This window comes from Megalobrama amblycephala, linkage group LG17, assembly GCF_018812025.1.
Source record: "Megalobrama amblycephala isolate DHTTF-2021 linkage group LG17, ASM1881202v1, whole genome shotgun sequence".
In the NCBI taxonomy this organism is placed as follows: Eukaryota; Metazoa; Chordata; class Actinopteri; order Cypriniformes; family Xenocyprididae; genus Megalobrama; species Megalobrama amblycephala.
This window is the reverse complement of record NC_063060.1, coordinates 21,894,607-21,914,514: the sequence shown is the minus strand read 5'-3', so window position 1 is coordinate 21,914,514 and position 19,908 is coordinate 21,894,607. Positions and strand designations below refer to the sequence as shown.

The following is a 19,908-nucleotide window of genomic DNA, read 5'->3' as shown; positions in this document are numbered from 1 at the left end:
CCGGGAAAACAAGACTGGCAATGAATTCATGCGCAGCAAAAGCTGATGTTTTGAACATGATCTCATAGTGACTACATCACAAGTGTCTTGATGTGGTGTGATTTGACAGCTGATTGCAATAAAAATATTAATGTAAACATCCCATTCTAAGTCCCCATTAACTTTCAACTTTGATTCCCTCCCAGAATGAAATGAAATAACACATACATTTGTATGTAAAATAAACCATTTCTATCAATAAATCATAAGTGCTGCTTATTTTATTTCCCAAGTTTTGCAACCTCTGAGGTCACAAGCCCAAAAGCTTTTTGCAGCACACAAACAAAGGGCTTTTAGTTTTTATCACATTCCTGAACAGATTTGTATTAACTGAAGAATGCTTGTTTTCGCAACACAGGCCAAATTAAACAGGCACGTTTTTGCAAAAGGAGAGTACTGAATTTAAGTAAATGTCTTATTCTGCACTAGTACCTCAGAGCATTTATGAGAGATTATATCAAACATTACAACATAACATTACATTTAAAAATAACACAAATATGAAATAATGTCCCTATCTAACCATCTAAGGTTGTTTGAGTTATTTCTGACTTGAGGCGAACCAGCAATTTAGAAGTTAAGAAACTCTAATAATTTAGAAACCAGTTAATTATGATATTAAGCACTTTTTTGCAGTATACACTTTTTGTTGTGAAAAATATAGTGTGATAACAAATAAATAAACTTCTATGTAGAAAACGTCTCAGGTTACGTATGTAACCATGGTTCCCTGAGAACAGGAAATGAGACTCTGTGTTTTCGAACGCAGAGTTGAGTTCCCTTTCGGAAGGGAACCATGATTTTCTTAGATCCCACTTCCACAAAGCAATAAAGGTATTCACATCCAGTATTCAGTTTTCTCTTTTTACTTAGTAAAATTACGTTTATCTTGAAAAAGAGCAATAAGGGCTCATAAGAAGTTAGAGTGATCCGCAAGCATTGATGCAGGTGTGGACTTAAAAGGGAGTTTTTATTTTATTGCATTCATACATGGAAAGCTTGAACTCACATGTGTAAGTTGTACCAAGCATTGTCAGAATGAAAATGGCCAACCTTCTGGTGTTGAAGTATGTGATTTCAGACGTAGTGAGGGTCTTTGTCAGGTCAAACAAGCCATCTTTTTCTCCTAATGTTTTTTTATAGGAGGAATTCAAGTAGTAGAGTATCACTACTCAATATTAAATGCATTTACCATAGGAACATCTCTCTTTTTTTTCCAAATATTTTAAATCAATAAATATGGAAAACATTTGTGAAGATCGAAGAATGAAGGAAATACCAGTGTTGCTGGAAAAGGTTCGTTCAGCTCCTCCACAGTCTCAAAGATGTTAGTTTGTTCAATCATTTGTTCGTTCGTGAATGAATGAATGAATGAATAAGGTGTTGACTGAAAAGGGAGGAACAAGGTTTTATTTTTATTGCATTCATACAAGAAAAGCTTGACCTCACATGTGTAAGTTGTACAAAGCATTGTCAAAATGAAAATGGCCAACCTTCTGGTGTTTGGGAACTGGGCCAAACTGCACACACACCCCAGACTGAAATCCAAGATTCAAATCTAATTCTAATTGCAACAATCCTTCATCTGGTGACGTGAGAACTTCTTTGGCTTTAGAAGTAAATGCTCCTCCCACCTCAAATCATTATGTAGGAGCAAATCAGTGTGAGCAGCAGACATGTCTGATGAGAGCTTGCTTGTTTAAAATGAATTTTGGTGAATCAAGTAGTGAAGCAATTTCATTTGTGGTGCAAGTTTAGCCAGGTGCAAATAACCCTTCTAAACATGGAAGGAGCACCACATGTTACATTAATTTGTACTTGTTGCAAATATGCTCAGGAAAAAAACAAAACAAAAACAGAACACTTAAAAAAAAAAAAAAAAAAAAAACAGTTGCATGTCCCTCTAATGAAATGAATCCCACACTGTAAAAAAATATTTTCATGATTTGTTATCACAAGATCATATTTTGAGTTTCTGTTGATTAAACCAATAGCCTTCATTGTATTAACTCAATTTTTTTTATTTCAATAAACTCAAAATTTTAAGGCAACCAGATAACATACTTTTTAAAGTTAAATCAACAATTCTTTTTTTTAGCATTCATAGCTGAGACACAGCTGACACTGATATCATTGGTGGATTCATCCAGGGCTAGTGACACACCTTTGCCTTTTTTAATTGCTCTTCACAAGTTCACATATCCATATAATTAAATAGAGTAAAGTTATGCATATTTGGCGTGCTGTCCGGGGAGAGGGCTCCGAGCTCGGAATTTTGGCTCGAACCCAGAGTACTCCCTCCGGTGTGGTAAAAGTAGATAGAACTAGAAGTGAGGAGATGGGGTGGAGGAGGGATGATGATAAACTCTCAGATGAACAGAAGTAAGTCTGCTGAATTTACACCTCTTGACATTGGTTGAGTTGATTAACTGAATGCGCTCCACTTGTGCTAATTAGGTTAATTATCTGAACTTGCTCCTCCCGAACTTTGTTAATAAAACATCATTAAAAGCGTTTCAAAACATAATTTGGCAGTATTTCAGAGAAACAAAGGGAGAAACCAGAGTCCTCTGCCTAACACCTCATTAGCCAGATTTTTAAAGCCTCTGTAGCCACAGAAAGGAAAAGGCTATTCCAGATGAATCCTGAAATGGCATGTGGACTGACAATAGGAGAAGATGTCAACTGACTGGCCAGAAATATTGACTACTTAGCAGCATCAAATCCAGCTGGAGACCACGATGGCCACATCTACCTGTGATAAACTGACTTCCAATTGCAAATGAGACAGACTCCATCTTATTTGGTACCAGACAAACCACTGGGAGAAGCCATGGAAGAGACCATAGAGAAGACAGCTGGACCCACCTACATCTGAGTCACAGGAGTTGTTTGAACAGAACTCACCTGATGGGCAATGGGAAGAACAAACTTCTGAATCTTTGCAAGACAAAGCACAGGCTCCTATGAGACCTGTTTAAGCAAGAAACAGACAATATATTCCACCTCTCCATCACTTTGGAACACCAAGTAAGAGTGGAAGGACTGGTGGACACTGGAGCTTTCATTACCATGTTTATTCTATAAATAGAATCTATATCCTATAAATTTGCATATTAGAGTGCAACAGGGCTAAAGGCATATGGGGTAAAAGGTGGATTTAACTTTATTCTCTTTTAAACCACTAGATGGCACAAAAATTTTGTTTTAACAACTGCTTTTGATGATGCATGTGGAAATTTGGCTGATCCTTGACAGATCATGATCACGGACAGCAACGCAAAGTTGATTCTGTGCTAATATTTAATGTTTAAAAAAAAAAAAATGTTCTAGATTTATGCAATAAATGAGAATAGATAAAATTGACTCTATTTTGAGACAAAGGTCTTGTTAATGATGTTCAGTTTTGTTCAAGGTAATTAAATAAACAGTTTTTCAATAACGGAAGAATATGTAAAAGTATGGTATTTGGGGTAAAAGGCACTCCTGCTGTTGGGGTGAAAGGCACAATAATTAACATGATAATAATAAATAGCTGGCTGATTTTTCCATTGTTAACATGACATGGTTATATTTAGATAGTAAATATCATATATAAAGTTGGGTTTACACCTTAGAGATATAATCACCATATTTATAATGAAATTTAAAAATATGATATTAATAATTTAATATAATACAAACTATTTATTGTTACTACTAATACTGCTACATTAAATTATTATGGAATTTTCCGTATTTTTAACAAACATTTTAATAACAGTAGGCTATATTTATTAAACAAAAATGAATTATTTTATTTATCAATATAAACCAAAAATAGCACAAACTTTGCTAAAGTGATTGTTTTTAACAAGTATTAAAGGTCACTGTCCAAGAACACAGGGGGAGGAAGACGAAGCTGAGCTAAATAAGCTGAATTTCAAATGCTGCCATAACTTCATGCTTTTATTCATTATCCTGCTTTAACTTTAACACTCGTCCAGTACTAAAGTGTGTGTGCAGTATATGTGTGTATACTAGAATAGTTTGTGTTTAGTGTAGTTAATAAAGTCTTATTTGTATCACACTCAATGCTGCTGTTAGTTTATGCTCATAACCTACAGTCACTAATCATGCCAATTACTGTTACATGCTGTTAAAAAATGGTATTGGATCAGTATAAGGATATCATCCATGGCCAAGAGAGTAATATCCTTCTATTGTCTATAGATGTTCTTCTCACTAAACACTTGCTGGATGAGTGTTGATCAGACCAATTCTGTGAAGAATCCCCTAATCAGTTACTTGACCCAAATATGTTTTATTAATCATAATTAATTATACATGTTTCCCCTTTAGTCTAACACTTTTTTACCTTACACATTGTAACTCGATTACCAACACATGGGTTTTTTATTGGTCTAGCCATCCAGACAAATACCCACCCACCCATCCATCCATCCGCTTCACAAATCTGTTCATATTTGTCACATCAGTTAAGCCAATGAATGCATTCCGATATTTCTCAATTCAAACGGTTGTTTTATTAATAATATTAACACTTGAGACATGGGAGAACGTGATTTAAACTAAACTGATAAATAAACAAATAATTAAGCAGCAGTAATTTTCTGACACTTTCTTTAAAGTTTTAATCACATTTAATATAAAAAAAACCACACATGCATAATTTATTGGAGCATATGAAGACAGTGTTGCCTAGCACAAATTGAAAAAAGAAAAATAAGTCTGGGAAACTTGGTCTTTAAGGTTAAGTTATTTTCTAATTCCTGCCTTTTGTAATGTCCACAGATAATTAAATTACAAGGTCTACATTTTGAATTTTTTATTGAACATATTTATTTATTTATTTTTTGGAAAAAACAAAACAAAACCAAAACAACCCTGTTGTAAACTATAAATGATGTAATGAATGAACCAATATGTCCACTCATCTAGTAACAATATTTAATTTCTTTCCTAATTAACTTGAATGTCCCTGCTTAATTAATTAATTCTGCCTTACATATGTCTTCATGTCTTATTTTGTGAAACTGTTCACAAAATTGGGCAATAAATAAATCCCTTTCCCCCCCAAACACACTCAATACTTGGACCAAAGAACTCTTACCGTTGAAGTCACACCATTAAATCCTCTTTATTCGTACTTACTTAGGGCCTGACATCGGCCTAGATCTTCCTTCCACCAACCCCTAATGGCAGACAATGCCCACAGATGGAGAATAAATCTTTATGATTGGCACTAAGTGGGATTATTCTCAAAAACAGCTCCATCAGAAGCTACTTGAGATGGTTACTTCCAGAAAAGAATGTTCCAGAACATTAGCCAGCAGGGATAAACGAAAAGGGCTAAAAGTGGATAGACGAGCGATCCGTAGAGGGCATGATCAAGAATGCCCTGTGAAATGACTGACAGGAAGAGCATCCAGCCTTCATTGATGCTGACGGGCGCTTCTATGAGCTCCTGGTAGATGAAGACACAGTAGAGGATGGTGAAGGCAGGACTGAGCAGCACCATGGCCAGAGCACTCAGAGCTCTAACAGAGAGATGGAAACACACATGAAGAGATATGGGATTAGAGCCCAATATAAATTTGACTAGGACCACAATTTCAAACTGTCAATAAAATCTCACTAGCTGTATGATTCAAAACACACAATTTGGTGTGTCTGTACTGCACTTCCTCTTATATCTACATTTATATTAAGATGTAGCAATGAAATCAACATTTAACATAAGTACTGCAGTCGGACTGACAAAAACAGTTTGTGTGCACATGAGTCACTGTGCTCAAAGAGTTACTGTTATTGTTATATACAGAATCAATAACACTACAGTCCCAAACGCTTAATCTTTAGTGATCTTTCTCTTAGTTCACTTTAAAATGGAAATTACCCTAAGCTTTACTCACCCTCAAGCCATCCTAAGTGTATATGACTTTTTTCTTTCTGATGAACACAATCGGAGTTACATTAATAAATACCCTGACGCATCCAGGCTATATAATGGTAGTGAGCGGAACCAACGAGTATGAAGCTCAAGAAAGTGAATCTATCTATTATAAACGTACTCCACACAGCTCCAGGGGGTTGATAAAGGCCTTCTGAAGCGAAGCGATGCATTTGTGTAAGAAAAATATCTATATTTAACAAGTTATAAAGTAAAATATCTAGCTTCCTCCAGACTGCCTTCCATATTGAAGTATAAGCTTAACTTTTTTCGTAATTTAGATACAGAAGGCGTAGGAGGTAGCATAAGCATTTTAAACTGTGACTTCATAAGTTGAATACGAAAGGCTGTCTGGCTGAAGGCCTTTATTAACCCCCAGAGCCGTGTGGAGTATGTTTATAAAGGATGGTTGCACTTTCTTGAGCTTCATACTCGTTGGTTCCATTCACTGCCATCATAAAGCTTGGATGAGTCAGGATTTTTATTAAAGGGATAGTTCACCCAAAAATGAAAATTTGATGTTTATCTGCTTACCCCAAACGCATCCAAGATGTAGGTGACTTTGTTTCTTCAGTAGAACATAAATGATGATTTTTAACCGTTGCCGCCTGTCAGTCAAATAATGCGAGTGAATGGGAACTCTATAAATAAGAGTAAAAAACATGCATAGACAAATCCAAATTAAACCCTGCGACTCGTGACGACACATTGATGTCCTAAGACACGAAACGATCGGTTTGTGCGAGAAACTGAACAGTATTTATATCATTTTTTACCTCTAAAACACCACTATGTCCAACTGCGTTCAGCACTCGATTCGTTTGGTCTGATAACGGCGGTGATGTCTCGTGCATATACTTCAATGAGTGTTAGACAACATTGCCGTTATCAGAGCGCGATCAGACCTCCCTAACCGCATAAACCGATTGTTTCGTGTCTTAGGACATCAATGTGTCGTCACGAATCGCAGGGCTTAATTTTAATTTGTTTATGCAAGTTTTTTCAAATCTTATTGATAGAGTTCCCATTCACTTGCATTATTTGACTGACAGACGGCAATGGTTGGAGTTAAAAATCATCATTTGTGTTCTACTGAAGAAACAAAGTCACCTACATCTTGGATGTAGCAGATAAACATCAAATTTTCATTTTTGGGTGAACTATCCCTTTAATATAACTCTGATTGTGTTCATTAGAAATAAGAAAGTCATATACACCTAGGATAGCTTGAGGGTGAGTAAAGATTGGGGTAATTTTCATTTTAAAGTGAACTAATCCTTTAATGCATGTTAAGTGTAAAATCACAATTCAGATCTCCCAGATTTTCAACGAAATTGTGTCAGATTATCTTTAAAACACGCTTGACAAATATAAAAGTTGTTTGCTGAAATGTGCTTGTGGGCTTTTTTACTTGGGCATGTGTGGCGTGATGCTGGCAGTGATGGGCACCAGTGTGACGGCCAAGATGAAGCCCAGAGAGAAGTTAATGAGGGCTGTGCAGCCCAGCAACGCAGCTAGATAGAGCAAAGCCGTCAGTTTCAGCACTTTCCAGCCCTGCTCTGTTCCCTCTCCAGACAACAACCTGTCACAGACAGAAAGAAAACACATGATCCATGTGAATAATCTTTTCCCGCAGTATAAATAGCATTAAGGCCCTGGTATACTTCATTTTCCGCACTCTGCTCAGCTTTCAAATTATACTCAACCGCGGATGAGTGCGGATGGTCGAGTTCGACACATTCACAGTACACTTGCTTTTCTATATACTACAAGACGTCAGAGGGCAGCACTGAGTCGTGTCATTAACAGGACATTTGCTCAGAAGAATAGAAGAAAAAAAGTAGTGGATCCACCATTGCATGCAAAATTTAGAACAAGAACCAAAACAAAAAGATGAAGAATGATTTGCTGCTTTGTGTTGTTTTGTATCGCTATTTCCGCACTCTTCTTCGACTACTGCACAATACATCACAACTGCGTATTGCCACCTAGCAGACTCTTCTGTCTCAACATTCACGTTGCACATGTGCTGTTGTACGCGTACCACCCACGCGGACACAAAAATCGGGCTGCATGCAGACAGTGTCCGCAGACACTCCTGATTGCGAAAATTACGTCACACGGACAGTGCGTGGATCGCGGCTGGCTGAAGTATACTTTGGGCTTTAAGATGGGTTTGTGTGTGTACCGTTGTGTGTTGTGCGGCAGGGCTAGGCCTGCGGTATAGATGGCAATAGCAGTAAGCACCACAGCTTCAGTTTCAGACACAGGGAAGTGCTCCACAGCAATTTCCTGCAGATGAACAGGTAGCAGATACAGTGCCACACCTGTCAGGTGACTTATCACCACTGGGGTCAACACTGACAACACACCTGGACCCGATGGCTGCAGAGAAACAGAGAAAACAAATGTTATGCTATGAGAAATAGGGAATCCATCAACGAATCGGATACATTAAACTTTTTTTTGTTTGTTTTAATGAAGAAGAAAACAACAAAATGAAACAACTGTAGTGAAGCAGAATGAGAAACAAAAAGCTGAGGCAGAATTTAATTAATCTGGAACTGACTGGACATGGGCAGTCTATAACAGAATGGAGCAAGACCTCAAAATGAAAAGTCTCAACGGTTTCCCTTCAGAAAAATGTCAACACTTTTAAGAAGGCTTCCAACTGCAACCTCCTCACCAACCAACACTCTAAAAAATGCTGGGTTAAATATGGACAACCCCAGGGATTGGGTTGTGTTCACCCAGGCATTTTTTTCAACCAATTTTTTTAGCCAGCAATAACGTAATATGGTAAAAGGCATGTTTTTGCTCACCCCCAAACAGGGGCAAATTTGTGGGATATTTTAAGCTGAAACTTGACCAGACCAGAGACTTATATTACATCTTGTGAAAGAGGACATAATAGGTGCCCTTTACCCAACCTGCTGGGTTTGTCCATATTTAACCCAACTTAGGTTGTTTTTAACCCAGCTTTTTTTAGAGTGAGTGTCATTTTAGTTTATTTTAGTTGTATTAATATTTACAATTAGCTTTAATTTTATAGTTTTAGATATGTTAATTTTAGTTTAAATTTTAGTAATTTAGTTATGTGCTTTTGTCATTTTAATAATTATCTTTTAAATATGGCTAGATTTTAGATTTAATTTATTTTTATTTCAGTTTTAGTTTGATTTATTTTTATTTTTCATTTAAACTTTTCAACTAATATTTATATTTTATTTTATATTATATTATATTTATATTTTGGTGACACTTTAGTTTAGGGTCCAATTCTTACTATTAACTAGTTGCTTATTAGCATGCACATTACTAATATATTGGCTGTTTCTTAGTACTTATAAAGCACACACTAATGCCTTATTTTGCATGACTTTATTCTACATCCCATACCCAATTCTTACCCAATACCTAAACTTAACAACTACCTTTATTAACTATTAATAAGCAGTAATTAGGAGCTTATTGAGGCAAAAGTCATTGTTAATAGTGAGAATTGGGCACTAATCTGAAGTGTAATCTATATTTTATTTCAGATTTATTTCAATTTAGTTAATGATAATAACCCTGTCACCAACACATATTCCGATTGTAAAGCTTCTTTTTTAAACGGTCATCATTATTTGCCATCAATGCCATAACCTTTATTACATATACATTAACCAGCATTAATTACTGTGTAAGCTCTTGGCAACATTTTAGAACAGCAACAAATGTAATATATACAAATAATGTAGACTGGCATTTTGTATTTTCTCACGTTGTACTCCTAAACACTGATTTACAATTTAAATACAGATTTGTTTAAAGAATCTAATGTTTAGCCTACATTCTCATTTCGGTGATGTGTGATTTGAAAATATCTGAGATATTTTCAAATATCTCAGATATCACCAAAGCTGCGCATTGGTGCTCAAGCTCAAAACAAACTGTGTTGAAGCGATCAACAAGGAGAGTTATTATTCAGTTTGTCTACAAGCATGAAAGCTCATAGACAATCAATTTTGAGAAATCATATTCTTATGATGCAGATGCTTTCTTGTAATTGATGATGAATAATAGATAATAGCAGTTATTGAACCAAACTGAATCAACACTGATTTCAACTGAATAATGACTGTTTACTATTGTCTTTTTAGAGCTGATTTACAGCAGAATTGAATTCTGTTTGGATCATTGAATCATTACTTTCCTCTTTATTACTGTAAAGCTGCTTTGAAACAATCTGTATTACTCAGTGTACCTTTAAATAAAACAAGACTTACTTGCTCTGCTTCACTGACTCCATCCACTGCTGCCAGAGCAGGTGTTCCCAGATGAACCCAGATATCCAGTGCCTGAGGTGAAATTAAGGATTCTAACAAACACATCATACTATTCTGGTGAAAACAGTGCTCAATTCTGAATAATGCCCCATGGGTTTTGTTCAGAAAAAAAAAAACATCCCTGCAAATCCCTGGATCATCCAATCTACAGCGTTAAGGTCTGGACACATTAAAAAAAAGGATTAAAAAGGTCCCTTGTCTATTGTTAAAGGTGCCCTAGAATCAAAGATTGAATTTACCTTGGCATAGTTGAATAACAAGAGTTCAGTACATAGAAAAGACATACATTGAGTTTCAAACACCATTGCTTCCTCCTTCTTATGTAAATCTTATTTGTTGAAAAGACCTCCGGAAAACAGGCGAATCTCAACATAACACCGACTGTTATGTAACAATCGGGATCATTAATATGCATGACCCCAATATTTGCATATACCAGTCCATGTTCAAGGCATTACACAAGGGCAGCCAGTATTAACGTCTGGATCTGTGCACAGCTGAATCAAGACTAGGTAAGCAAGCAAGAACAATAGCAAAAAATGACATGATCCATGATTACATAATATTTTTAGTGATATTTGTAAATTGTCTTTCTAAATGTTTCGTTAGCATGTTGCTAATGTACTGTTAAATGTGGTTAAAATTACCATTGTTTATTACTGTATTCACGGAGACAAGAGCAGTCGCTATTTTCATTCAGGGAGTGCACGATTTAAAGGGGCCGCAGCCTGAATCGGTGCATAGTTAATGATGCCTCAAAATAAGCAGTTAAAAAAAATAATTAAAAAAAATCTATGGGGTATTTTGAGCTGAAACTTCACAGACATATTCAGGGGACACCTTAGACTTATATTACATCTTGTGAAAGAACGTTCTAGGGCACCTTTAATATTGTAGTGGACGCATGAAGCACGGTTCACACTGAAGTGCATTACAAACCAAGCAGCTTTTGTCAACATGGCGAATTTGCGTGACCAACTTCAACCCATTGCAAATCCTCATGGGCAAATCTTTCGCTCTCGCGCAAAATTCCTGATCATGTTGATCCAGTCCTAACAGACAATGAAAAAGCTACCACACAGACTGAAATGGATACTCGAAGCAGTAAGATGACTGCCAGGAGGCCAAACGCCGGCATATAGTAGCCAATGGAGACAAACCGAGAGAGAGAAGGTAAGAGGTAAAAAAAATATGACTGATGAAGACGCTCCAGGAGATTGTTCAGTTTACGGACCATTCCCTCCAACAATCTGTCATAAAAATAGAGAAGAAAGAACAACAACAAATAAGGATGGATTAAAGCAATGGATGATCAGAAACGTATCTGATTACCCCAATATTGGCTTCAACCCTGATCCTAAAGTAAAAACAATTTGCTATAAAACAAAGCTGGGGTCAGTGTTAGACTGCTTAGCATGGGCCATGGCTCTTAAAAGTAAAATGGTTTTGACATCAACAGTGAATTTCTTGTGTAATACAAAACCAACCTGCCAATGGTGGTGGTGTCCATCTTGTAGTGTCTGAAACTGTTGATGCCCCGAATAGAAGCGGCTTCAATGTGATAGCGGAGGAAGAGGCCGTGATCACCCCAAGAGCGTCCGCAAGCTTGTTTTAACACCATCAGCATCATGGTCTGAGCCGCATGCGTGTAGCCCTCAGCTGTGTCCCAGTCATTCCTCTGGAGCTAAGACACAATCAACAGCAATGCTGAAATGTTTAGCAAGCAATGTCTCACTAGCTAATTTCCACTTGAAGTCTCATTGACAAACACTGGAGAACAGTGAATTCCTCTTTCGTCTAGAAATCAATCAAGTTCTGATCTGTGTGAAAATACTGGAGACAGTCGGTTAAGCTCGTTGTTGTGTATTATAAAGCGACAAGAATATTTTTTGTGCACCAAAAAAACCAAAACGATTTATATAGTGATAACCGATTTCAAAACACTGCTTCGTGAAGCTTCGGAGCATTATGAATCAGCGTGTCGAATCAGCGGTTCGGAGCGCCAAAGTTACATGATTTCAGCAATTTGGCAGTTTGACACGCGATCTGAATCATGATTCGAGACAAAAGATTCATAACGCTCCGAAGCTTGAAGCAGTGCTTTGAAATCGGCCATCACTATATCGTCACTACAAGTCGTTATTTTGGTTTTTTTTGGCACACCAAAAATATTCTGGTCACTTTATAATATTAATATTGAACCACTGTACTCACATGAACTGATTTAAATATATTTTTAGTACCTTTATGGATCTTGAGAGAGGAAATGTCATTGCTGGCTATGCAGGCCTCAATGAGCCATCGGATTTCAACAAAAATATCTTAATTTGTGTTCTGAAGATGAACGAAGGTCTTACGGGTGCGGAACGGCATGAGGGTGAGTAATAAATTACATTATTTTAATTTTTGGGTGAACTAACCCTTTAAGGTTTGCACATCCCTCATCTGCACCAGCACCATTATCATAGAAAATGGGTATATTGTCTGCTGTTTTTAGGCAGAAATTATTGTTTTAGTGTTGTCAAAAGTACCGACTTTAATACCAAGTCGATACTAATTTTTTTTTTTTTAAATGTGAGCGCTGTTGATGCTTTGGCCACTGTGTTCACGCGCTTAACATACATGTCAAAAGGTAGGTTTTGCAGTAAGTTAAAAATCCCCATTAAAATGTAAATAATGTAATGACAGTGTAAAGACAGTTTAATTTGTAATCTTACTAGGACTTCCCCAGTTTGTATGAATATATATACCTTTCCCTGAATGGTGCATAAAACTCCTAACTTCTGACAGAAAGCATAGAAGAGATTGGCCAGGTCCAGGTTGGGCAGCTGACCGTTGAGCCCTTCTAAAATCAAGTCCAGGCTGGTAATGACATCACTGCTGAGCTCCAATGAGAGGGCAGCTTGAATTGACCCTGCACGACCCTGCAGGGGTGAGTACTCCATTCCTGAAAAGTAAAAGTGAGAATAAAGAGTGAACTGAAAAAAATAACTACAGACATACCTGGTGATTTACTCCTTAAAAGGGCTAGATTGAGTTTAATTGTGAAATTAGGTTCTCATTTTTCATTTTCTGATGCCAAAATTAAGAAGTCTGTACACACCTGTAATGTTAGTGTGGTGGTAGCCTTCCAGCCAGGCCTGCATGCCGATCAGATCATGCTCGTTCACCAAGAATATGATGTCTTTGGCCCAGTAAACCTGGTCTTTGGGGAAGAAATGGATCGTTGAATGATTTTAAAAAGAAGAACAATCTCATTGCAGAACACTGTGATTTCAATAGGAAAAATCCACAATATAATTCCATATAATAATTATCCCCAGGATAATTAATGTATCTTGAACAAAATATCCAATTTTCACAATACAGTGTAAGGACTGATTCTGCAAATGCATGTACAAACTGATGCTGATCAAACACCAGGTGGTGCTATAAATATGATAAGCATGAAAAACACCATAATGCTTTAAACAAATGTTCTCAAATTTATTTTTTTTCCCCCCACAAATAGGTACCTTAACCAGACCTTATTTTTTAGACTAGCCTATGTCTAAAACTAAAAGCTTTGAATATTCAGATACATTTCATTAGATTGTGTACAGTCAGTCAGATCAGAGAATCAGAGCTTTGGCAAGAGTGATCTCAACTAAAATACTACATCATGCACATTTTCTACTATTTGATTTCTATTTAAATGATTTACACCTTGTAAGATATGATACATGATATGTTTCTCTGTCTCACAGTCTCCCGGAGCCGACATTTATGTATCCTTTATAAACTGTTCAAATTTCATTTACAAGCATAATAAAAGTAGTTTTAGCAATTTTCAACCACTGAATATTTTCTTTAAAATTCCATGTTCTCTAATCAGCTATTTTAGAGTACGACTCCTCTTATTTGAGGTTGTGGATGATTGTCTTGACTCTGTATGCAAAAAAATAAAGAAATTTTTTTCCTTTTAATATAACATTTAGTATTGTTGTTTTAATTAGATGTTTAAAGAAATCTTATAATTATAATTTAACAAAAATAATAATTTTATGAGTTATATAATATTTGTGACCCCGGACCATAAAACCAGTCATAAGGGTACATTTTTGGAAATTGAGATTTATACATTTGAATACATCTGATAGCTAAAAAAATAAAATTATTATAATTTTTTTTAAATATTGAGTAAATCGCCTTTAAAGTTGTCCAAATGAAGTCATTAGCAATGCATATCCACTCACAAAAATAAATTTTTTATATATTTACGGTAGGAAATCTACAAAATTTCTTCATGGAACATGATCTTTACTTAATATCCTAATGATTTTTGGCATAAAAGAAAAATCGATAATTTTGACCCATACAATGTATTGTTGGCTATTGCTACAAATATACCCCTGGGACTTATGACTGGTTTTGTGGTCCAGGGTCACATTTGTGAAATAAAACTATGAAGGGAACAGATTTATATTTAAAACAGGACTCTCATGTAAGCTTCCATTTTAAAGGGATAGTTCACCCAAAAATGAAAATTCTGTCATCATTTACTCCCCCTCAAGTTGTTCCAAACCTTTATGAATTTCTTTGTTCTGCTGTACACAAAGGAAGATATTTGGAAGAATGTTTGTAACCAAGCAGATCTCACCCCCATTGACTACCATAGTATTTTTTTCCTACCATGGTAGTCAATGGGGCTAGAGATCTGCTTGGTTACAATCATTATTCCAAATATCTTCCTTTGTGTACAGCGGAACAAAGAAATTTATACAGGTTTGAACCAACCTGACGGTGAGTAAATTTTTGGATGAAATATCCCTTTAGGCCCTGTCCACTTCTGGTTTTATCCGAACACAAATAACAGAGTGCAAAAATACCCATCCACTTTTTCAGCAGAGTTGAAATTGCTACAGATATAGACAGATATTGGCTCTGCTGCACACTCCTGTGTCACAGTATAAACAGTGTCTTACTCCTGAAATACTGCGCAAGACCCAACAGAAGACCGACCGCCTGGTTGTTGCTGTTTCCAGGACTACAGGGAGCACTGATCACGAGTGCCTCGGTCCGAGGAGCTCGAGGAGCTCGCAAGATCCCATACACATTTGTGCCTCGAACCATCTGAATAAAACAGAATTAAATCATTAAAGCAAGACCAGTCTTGCCTTTTGCTAAATGCCTATGTATTCATTTCTTTAAAAAAAAAAAAAGTAACAAAATTATTTTATGTATAATATTAAAAAAAAATTGTTTACAGGCAATATACATTATATAAGGTTAAAATTATTGTAATATTGATGGACCATAGAGAAACTCACATATCTTTCTTTGTTCTCATCAGGGAATGGCAGCTTACGGGAAAAACTCTGAGTGAACACCTCCAGTCCTCGAGCCTGCATCATCTTCACTAACCAGTCCACTGGCATGCCACTGGAGTGAGGAATCAATTATTCTTAACTTACCCAAGAAACTAAATCAGCTTTAAAATCACCATGAAATCAAAGTTGACAATTCATGTTTTTATGGAATATTGCAGTGTTTGTTATAAATGTTTTATCAACCTGCCACTCACATGTGATCCACTAATAGCAAACCATCCAATCAATTCCCTATGGACAAAATCAAGCCCTGCCCTACTTTTGGTCTTGTTCTAGAAGCCGTTTCACTCGGATATACATCACAATAGGGTAGAAAAGACTACTGCAACTTCCATTTCATGCTGACTTTAAAGTTCACCCAAAAAATGAAAATAACGTCATTTATTACTCACCCTCATGTCGTTCTACACCTGTAAGACCTTCGTTCATCTTCAGAACACAAATTAAGATATTGTTGAGGAAATCCGATGGCTCAGTGAGGCCTGCATTGAGAGCAAAGCCATTGAAACTCTCAAGGTCCATGAAGGTACTAAAAACATATTTGAATCAGTTAAGTGAGTTCAATGGTTCTATCTTAATATTATAAAGTGACAAGAATACTTTTTGTGCGCCAAAAAACAACAACACTTCAACAATATCTATATGGGCCGATTGCAAAACACTGCTTCATGAAGCTTCAGAGCTTTATGAATCTTTTGTTTCGAATCAGTTATTTGGATCTCCTATCAAACTGCTAAACTGCTGAAATCATGTGACTTTGGCGCTCCGATTCACTGATTCGATTCGTAAAGCTCCGAAGCAGTGTTTTGAAATCGGCCCATATAGATCTTCTTCTTATATATATATATATATATATATATATACATACACAATATATACAATATAGATATTGTTAAAATGTTGTTATTTTGGGGTTTTTCTGGCGTACACGTATTCTTGTCGCTTTATAATATTAAGATAGAACTACTGAACTCACATGAACTGTTTCAAATATGTTTTTAGTACCTTTATGGACCTTGAGAGTTTGAATGGCTTTGCTCTCAATAGAGGCCTCACTGAGCCATCAGATTTCATCAACAATATCTTAATTTGTGTTCAGAAGATGAACGAAGGTCTTATGGGTGTAAAACGACATGAGGGTGAGTAATAAATGACAGAATTTTCATTTTTGGGTGAACTAACCCTTTAAAGTGTACCTATTATGCCATTACAAAGGTTCCTAATTTTAAGAGGTCTCCTACAACAGGTTTACATACATCCGAGATCAAAAAACCACTTTCATTTTCCTCATAATACACATGCAGCATCATCTCTTTTCTCACAGTGTCTGAAATTGTTCGATCAAGAATCTGGTCTCTCTAAACCCCTCCTTTCCTTTTCTTCTCGACATGAACAGCACAAACCAAACTCATCCAGGCCTCAGCTACAAATACAGTGTTTGTGGGCAGGTCAAAGTAGACATCGTTTGGCGGGCATTATGCAAATCTGTTACAAACCTACGTAGGTTTCGAGCAGGAAGTAAGACTACTTTCTTTTAGGAGAAAATAACTCAAACTCTGAAACTTTGCAGACCTATTACATTCACAAACAGCTTTACACATGAAAGGTAATATCAGAAAAAGCATAATAGGGGCACTTTAATTATACAGCAAGCACTCGTGTTCCTCAGACACTGCAATGATTTCCATGTTCTACTCACCCCGCCTTTCTTTTGTGAGCATCAAACTCCTTGGCAGTGGACAGCGCTCGTTCCCCAGCGGAGAAGCGTTCTTCCACCATGGTAGAACCCATGGCATTCTCTGACATGTATGTGCGCAGTGTGAAGGGCTCAAATGCCAGACCCATGAACCAGACTATGGCCGCCAGGTAGCACACCATACTGAAAAAACAAAATGAAGAGAACCAAATAAGGAACAGGAAGTGATGGCATAGTAGGTCAGGTTGACACAAGGTTGATGAAGTTGTATGCTGTCATTTCAAAGTTGAAACTACACAGAAACTCAATGATATAAGAATAGTTACAATAAGTATTTTTACATTCATGATACCACAATTTACATTTGTCTGGCTGGCAAACACCTACCATATGGGTGTGTTGAGGCGGGTCAAGAGGTTGGTCAGGGCTTTTCTGCGATTCGGGTCAGACAACAGACCCATGATGACTACAACTACAGCTCTGCTTCAAAAGACTAATAAACAGAAGAAAAAAAATATCTTAAAGAATATGAAAACATATTTTTTGAGTATTACATGAATATGTATAATAACTTTCCAACATATAACCACCATACAAAAACAACCATTATAGAAATGTTATAATAGATGGTGTTTATTCACAATTGTTGCCCCGGAAACATCGCACAGTAATTTGTGACATGCTTATATAGCGCCAGTGTGTTTTTTTTTTATAGGCTTTCTTTTTTTACCCAAGAATTATAAGCAAAAAATATGGTGAAATAAGACATTTAGTTTAGAAGACAAAATTCATAAAGATTATCTAGGTGTTTAAAACCAACACACTAAACTGAACGTCTTACTCAAAACGTTGCAGTCCAATGCTTGTACATAATGAATCAATGCTTTAAAAAACAAAAACACAAATTATTAAAACAACTCGTCTTCTGAAGATTTGATTCATATGTTCACAGTCTCAAGGGTTACAGCTCTGTAACTAGCTTACACCAAGTCCAAATGTTTTTGTAATGCTTACAATAATGTTTTTATAACGTATTAATGAATCTATTAAATGACGATGTCAAAACTGAATGAAAGCTAGTAATGAAAGAGCGTCGATTACGAAACTAAAACATCAGCAGGCGCCTTGCACAGCAGATACGTAAAATTAATAGACATTATTCAGAATAAAATTACCAGAATTTCACCATTTTAAGATAAGTTACCTGGAGTATTAGTGTGATTTATTCAGCGTTAATGCTGAACTGCTGTATGAATGCAGACACTAGCTCATCCCCTGCAATGGAGAAAATACATTTTAAAAGCTTTTAGAATAATCACAAAATTCGTGATGACTTTCAGATGAACTGAAGTATATTGAAGTTTCTATAGTGTCCTTACCTTGGAATATCAAATATTAAAGTAGTTTCATCTGCAGCTGCAGTAATTAATTTATTCACACTACTTTTCCGTGTTTCGGTCGGAAGTAATACGGTGCGGACCAACTTCCTCCATATGAGGAAGCCGCGTTCAAGTCATGTCGGAAAGATCGTATTTACGAGCTGAACGCACATGAACGCCACCACAATGTCGTAAATACGAGTGGGAAGCTCGGGATTATTTTTAAGCCCCGATCTGTACGAGTTGGGGGCTTGTCAGTGAGAAACATGGCGAAATACCACAATACTTAGGTCTTTAGCAGTGACATTGTCAGGCTTTTCTGTTTACAACGAAGTAAGCTGATTCCCAGCACAAAAATACGATAGCATCATAATATAAAAATGTAATATGTAACAATAAAGTTTACAATGGCTTCATGAATTAATTAAAACCATAAAAACCAACATACAACCATTGCACATTCTTTGCTCTACATTTTCAAAAAGTAGAAGTGTTGTTATTTTGTGTAATTAATTTAGAGAAGGCACACCGCCATCATACTCCGACGAAAGTGACTTGAACGCACCTACCGTCGTACACACAAATAATAAATGCATAACTAAATTATCCAATGGGCAAACAGTATTTTGACTTTTATACATTTTTTTTTTTTTTTATCTTAATAATGGGCGCCGCACAGGAGGGGCCGGGCGCCACTATTGCAAAATCATTCTTTGAAAACCTACTTTAATACAACTTTATAAATAATTTATTTAATTTAAGTTATTTGTTAAAAAAATATGAAAGGAAACATATTTATTTAACATTTGTTTTGCATAAATGAGTTCAAACTTGTATTAGATCAAGTTCACATTCCAACATTACTTTAAGTCTGTCCCCATGACCAAAATGGATAGAGGTGGAAAGCATTTTGGAGTGCAGAACAGGAAAAATAAAAAGGGAAAATGATAAGCTTAACCTAGCCTACCATTGGAGTTAATCAACATTTACCATTGCTGCCTGAGAGAGATATCAGTTCATTCCCAAATCTCTTTTGCTCACAAAATAATGCAAGTCAGGCTATATTTGTAAATGGGCCGGGTGTTTGAGAAACTGTGGAAATCGTTAAAAATGTTAGCTGACCCACTCACCACAAAGCACA

At 36.2% G+C, this 19,908-nt stretch overlaps 1 protein-coding gene across 1 annotated transcript; it reads right to left on the bottom strand.

The window, feature by feature from the left end:
- Nucleotides 1-5,154: 5,154 nt before the first annotated feature.
- gpaa1 (glycosylphosphatidylinositol anchor attachment 1) lies at nucleotides 5,155-18,913 on the bottom strand. Its single transcript, XM_048163946.1, has 14 exons — nucleotides 18,768-18,913; nucleotides 18,593-18,663; nucleotides 17,776-17,881; nucleotides 17,392-17,571; nucleotides 15,633-15,744; nucleotides 15,288-15,435; nucleotides 13,427-13,528; nucleotides 13,074-13,270; nucleotides 11,811-12,007; nucleotides 11,420-11,573; nucleotides 10,264-10,335; nucleotides 8,181-8,377; nucleotides 7,404-7,574; nucleotides 5,155-5,579 (listed from the first exon to the last, which is right to left on the bottom strand). The coding sequence occupies exons 3-14, from the start codon at nucleotides 17,847-17,849 to the stop codon at nucleotides 5,336-5,338; spliced, it is 1,848 nt and encodes a 615-aa protein (XP_048019903.1). The 5' UTR covers nucleotides 17,850-17,881; nucleotides 18,593-18,663; nucleotides 18,768-18,913; the 3' UTR covers nucleotides 5,155-5,335.
- Between the last annotated feature and the right edge of the window lie 995 nt (nucleotides 18,914-19,908).

Coding starts and splice junctions, on each gene's coding strand:
- gpaa1 (XM_048163946.1), bottom strand. CDS start 17,849: ATGGGTCTGTTGTCTGACCCGAATCGCAGAAAAGCCCTGACCAACCTC. Junction 15,436..15,632: donor ATGAGAACAAAGAAAGATAT/GTGAGTTTCTCT, acceptor TGTTTTATTCAG/ATGGTTCGAGGCACAAATGT. Junction 10,336..11,419: donor CAGTCATCTTACTGCTTCGA/GTATCCATTTCA, acceptor ATTTCACCTCAG/GCACTGGATATCTGGGTTCA.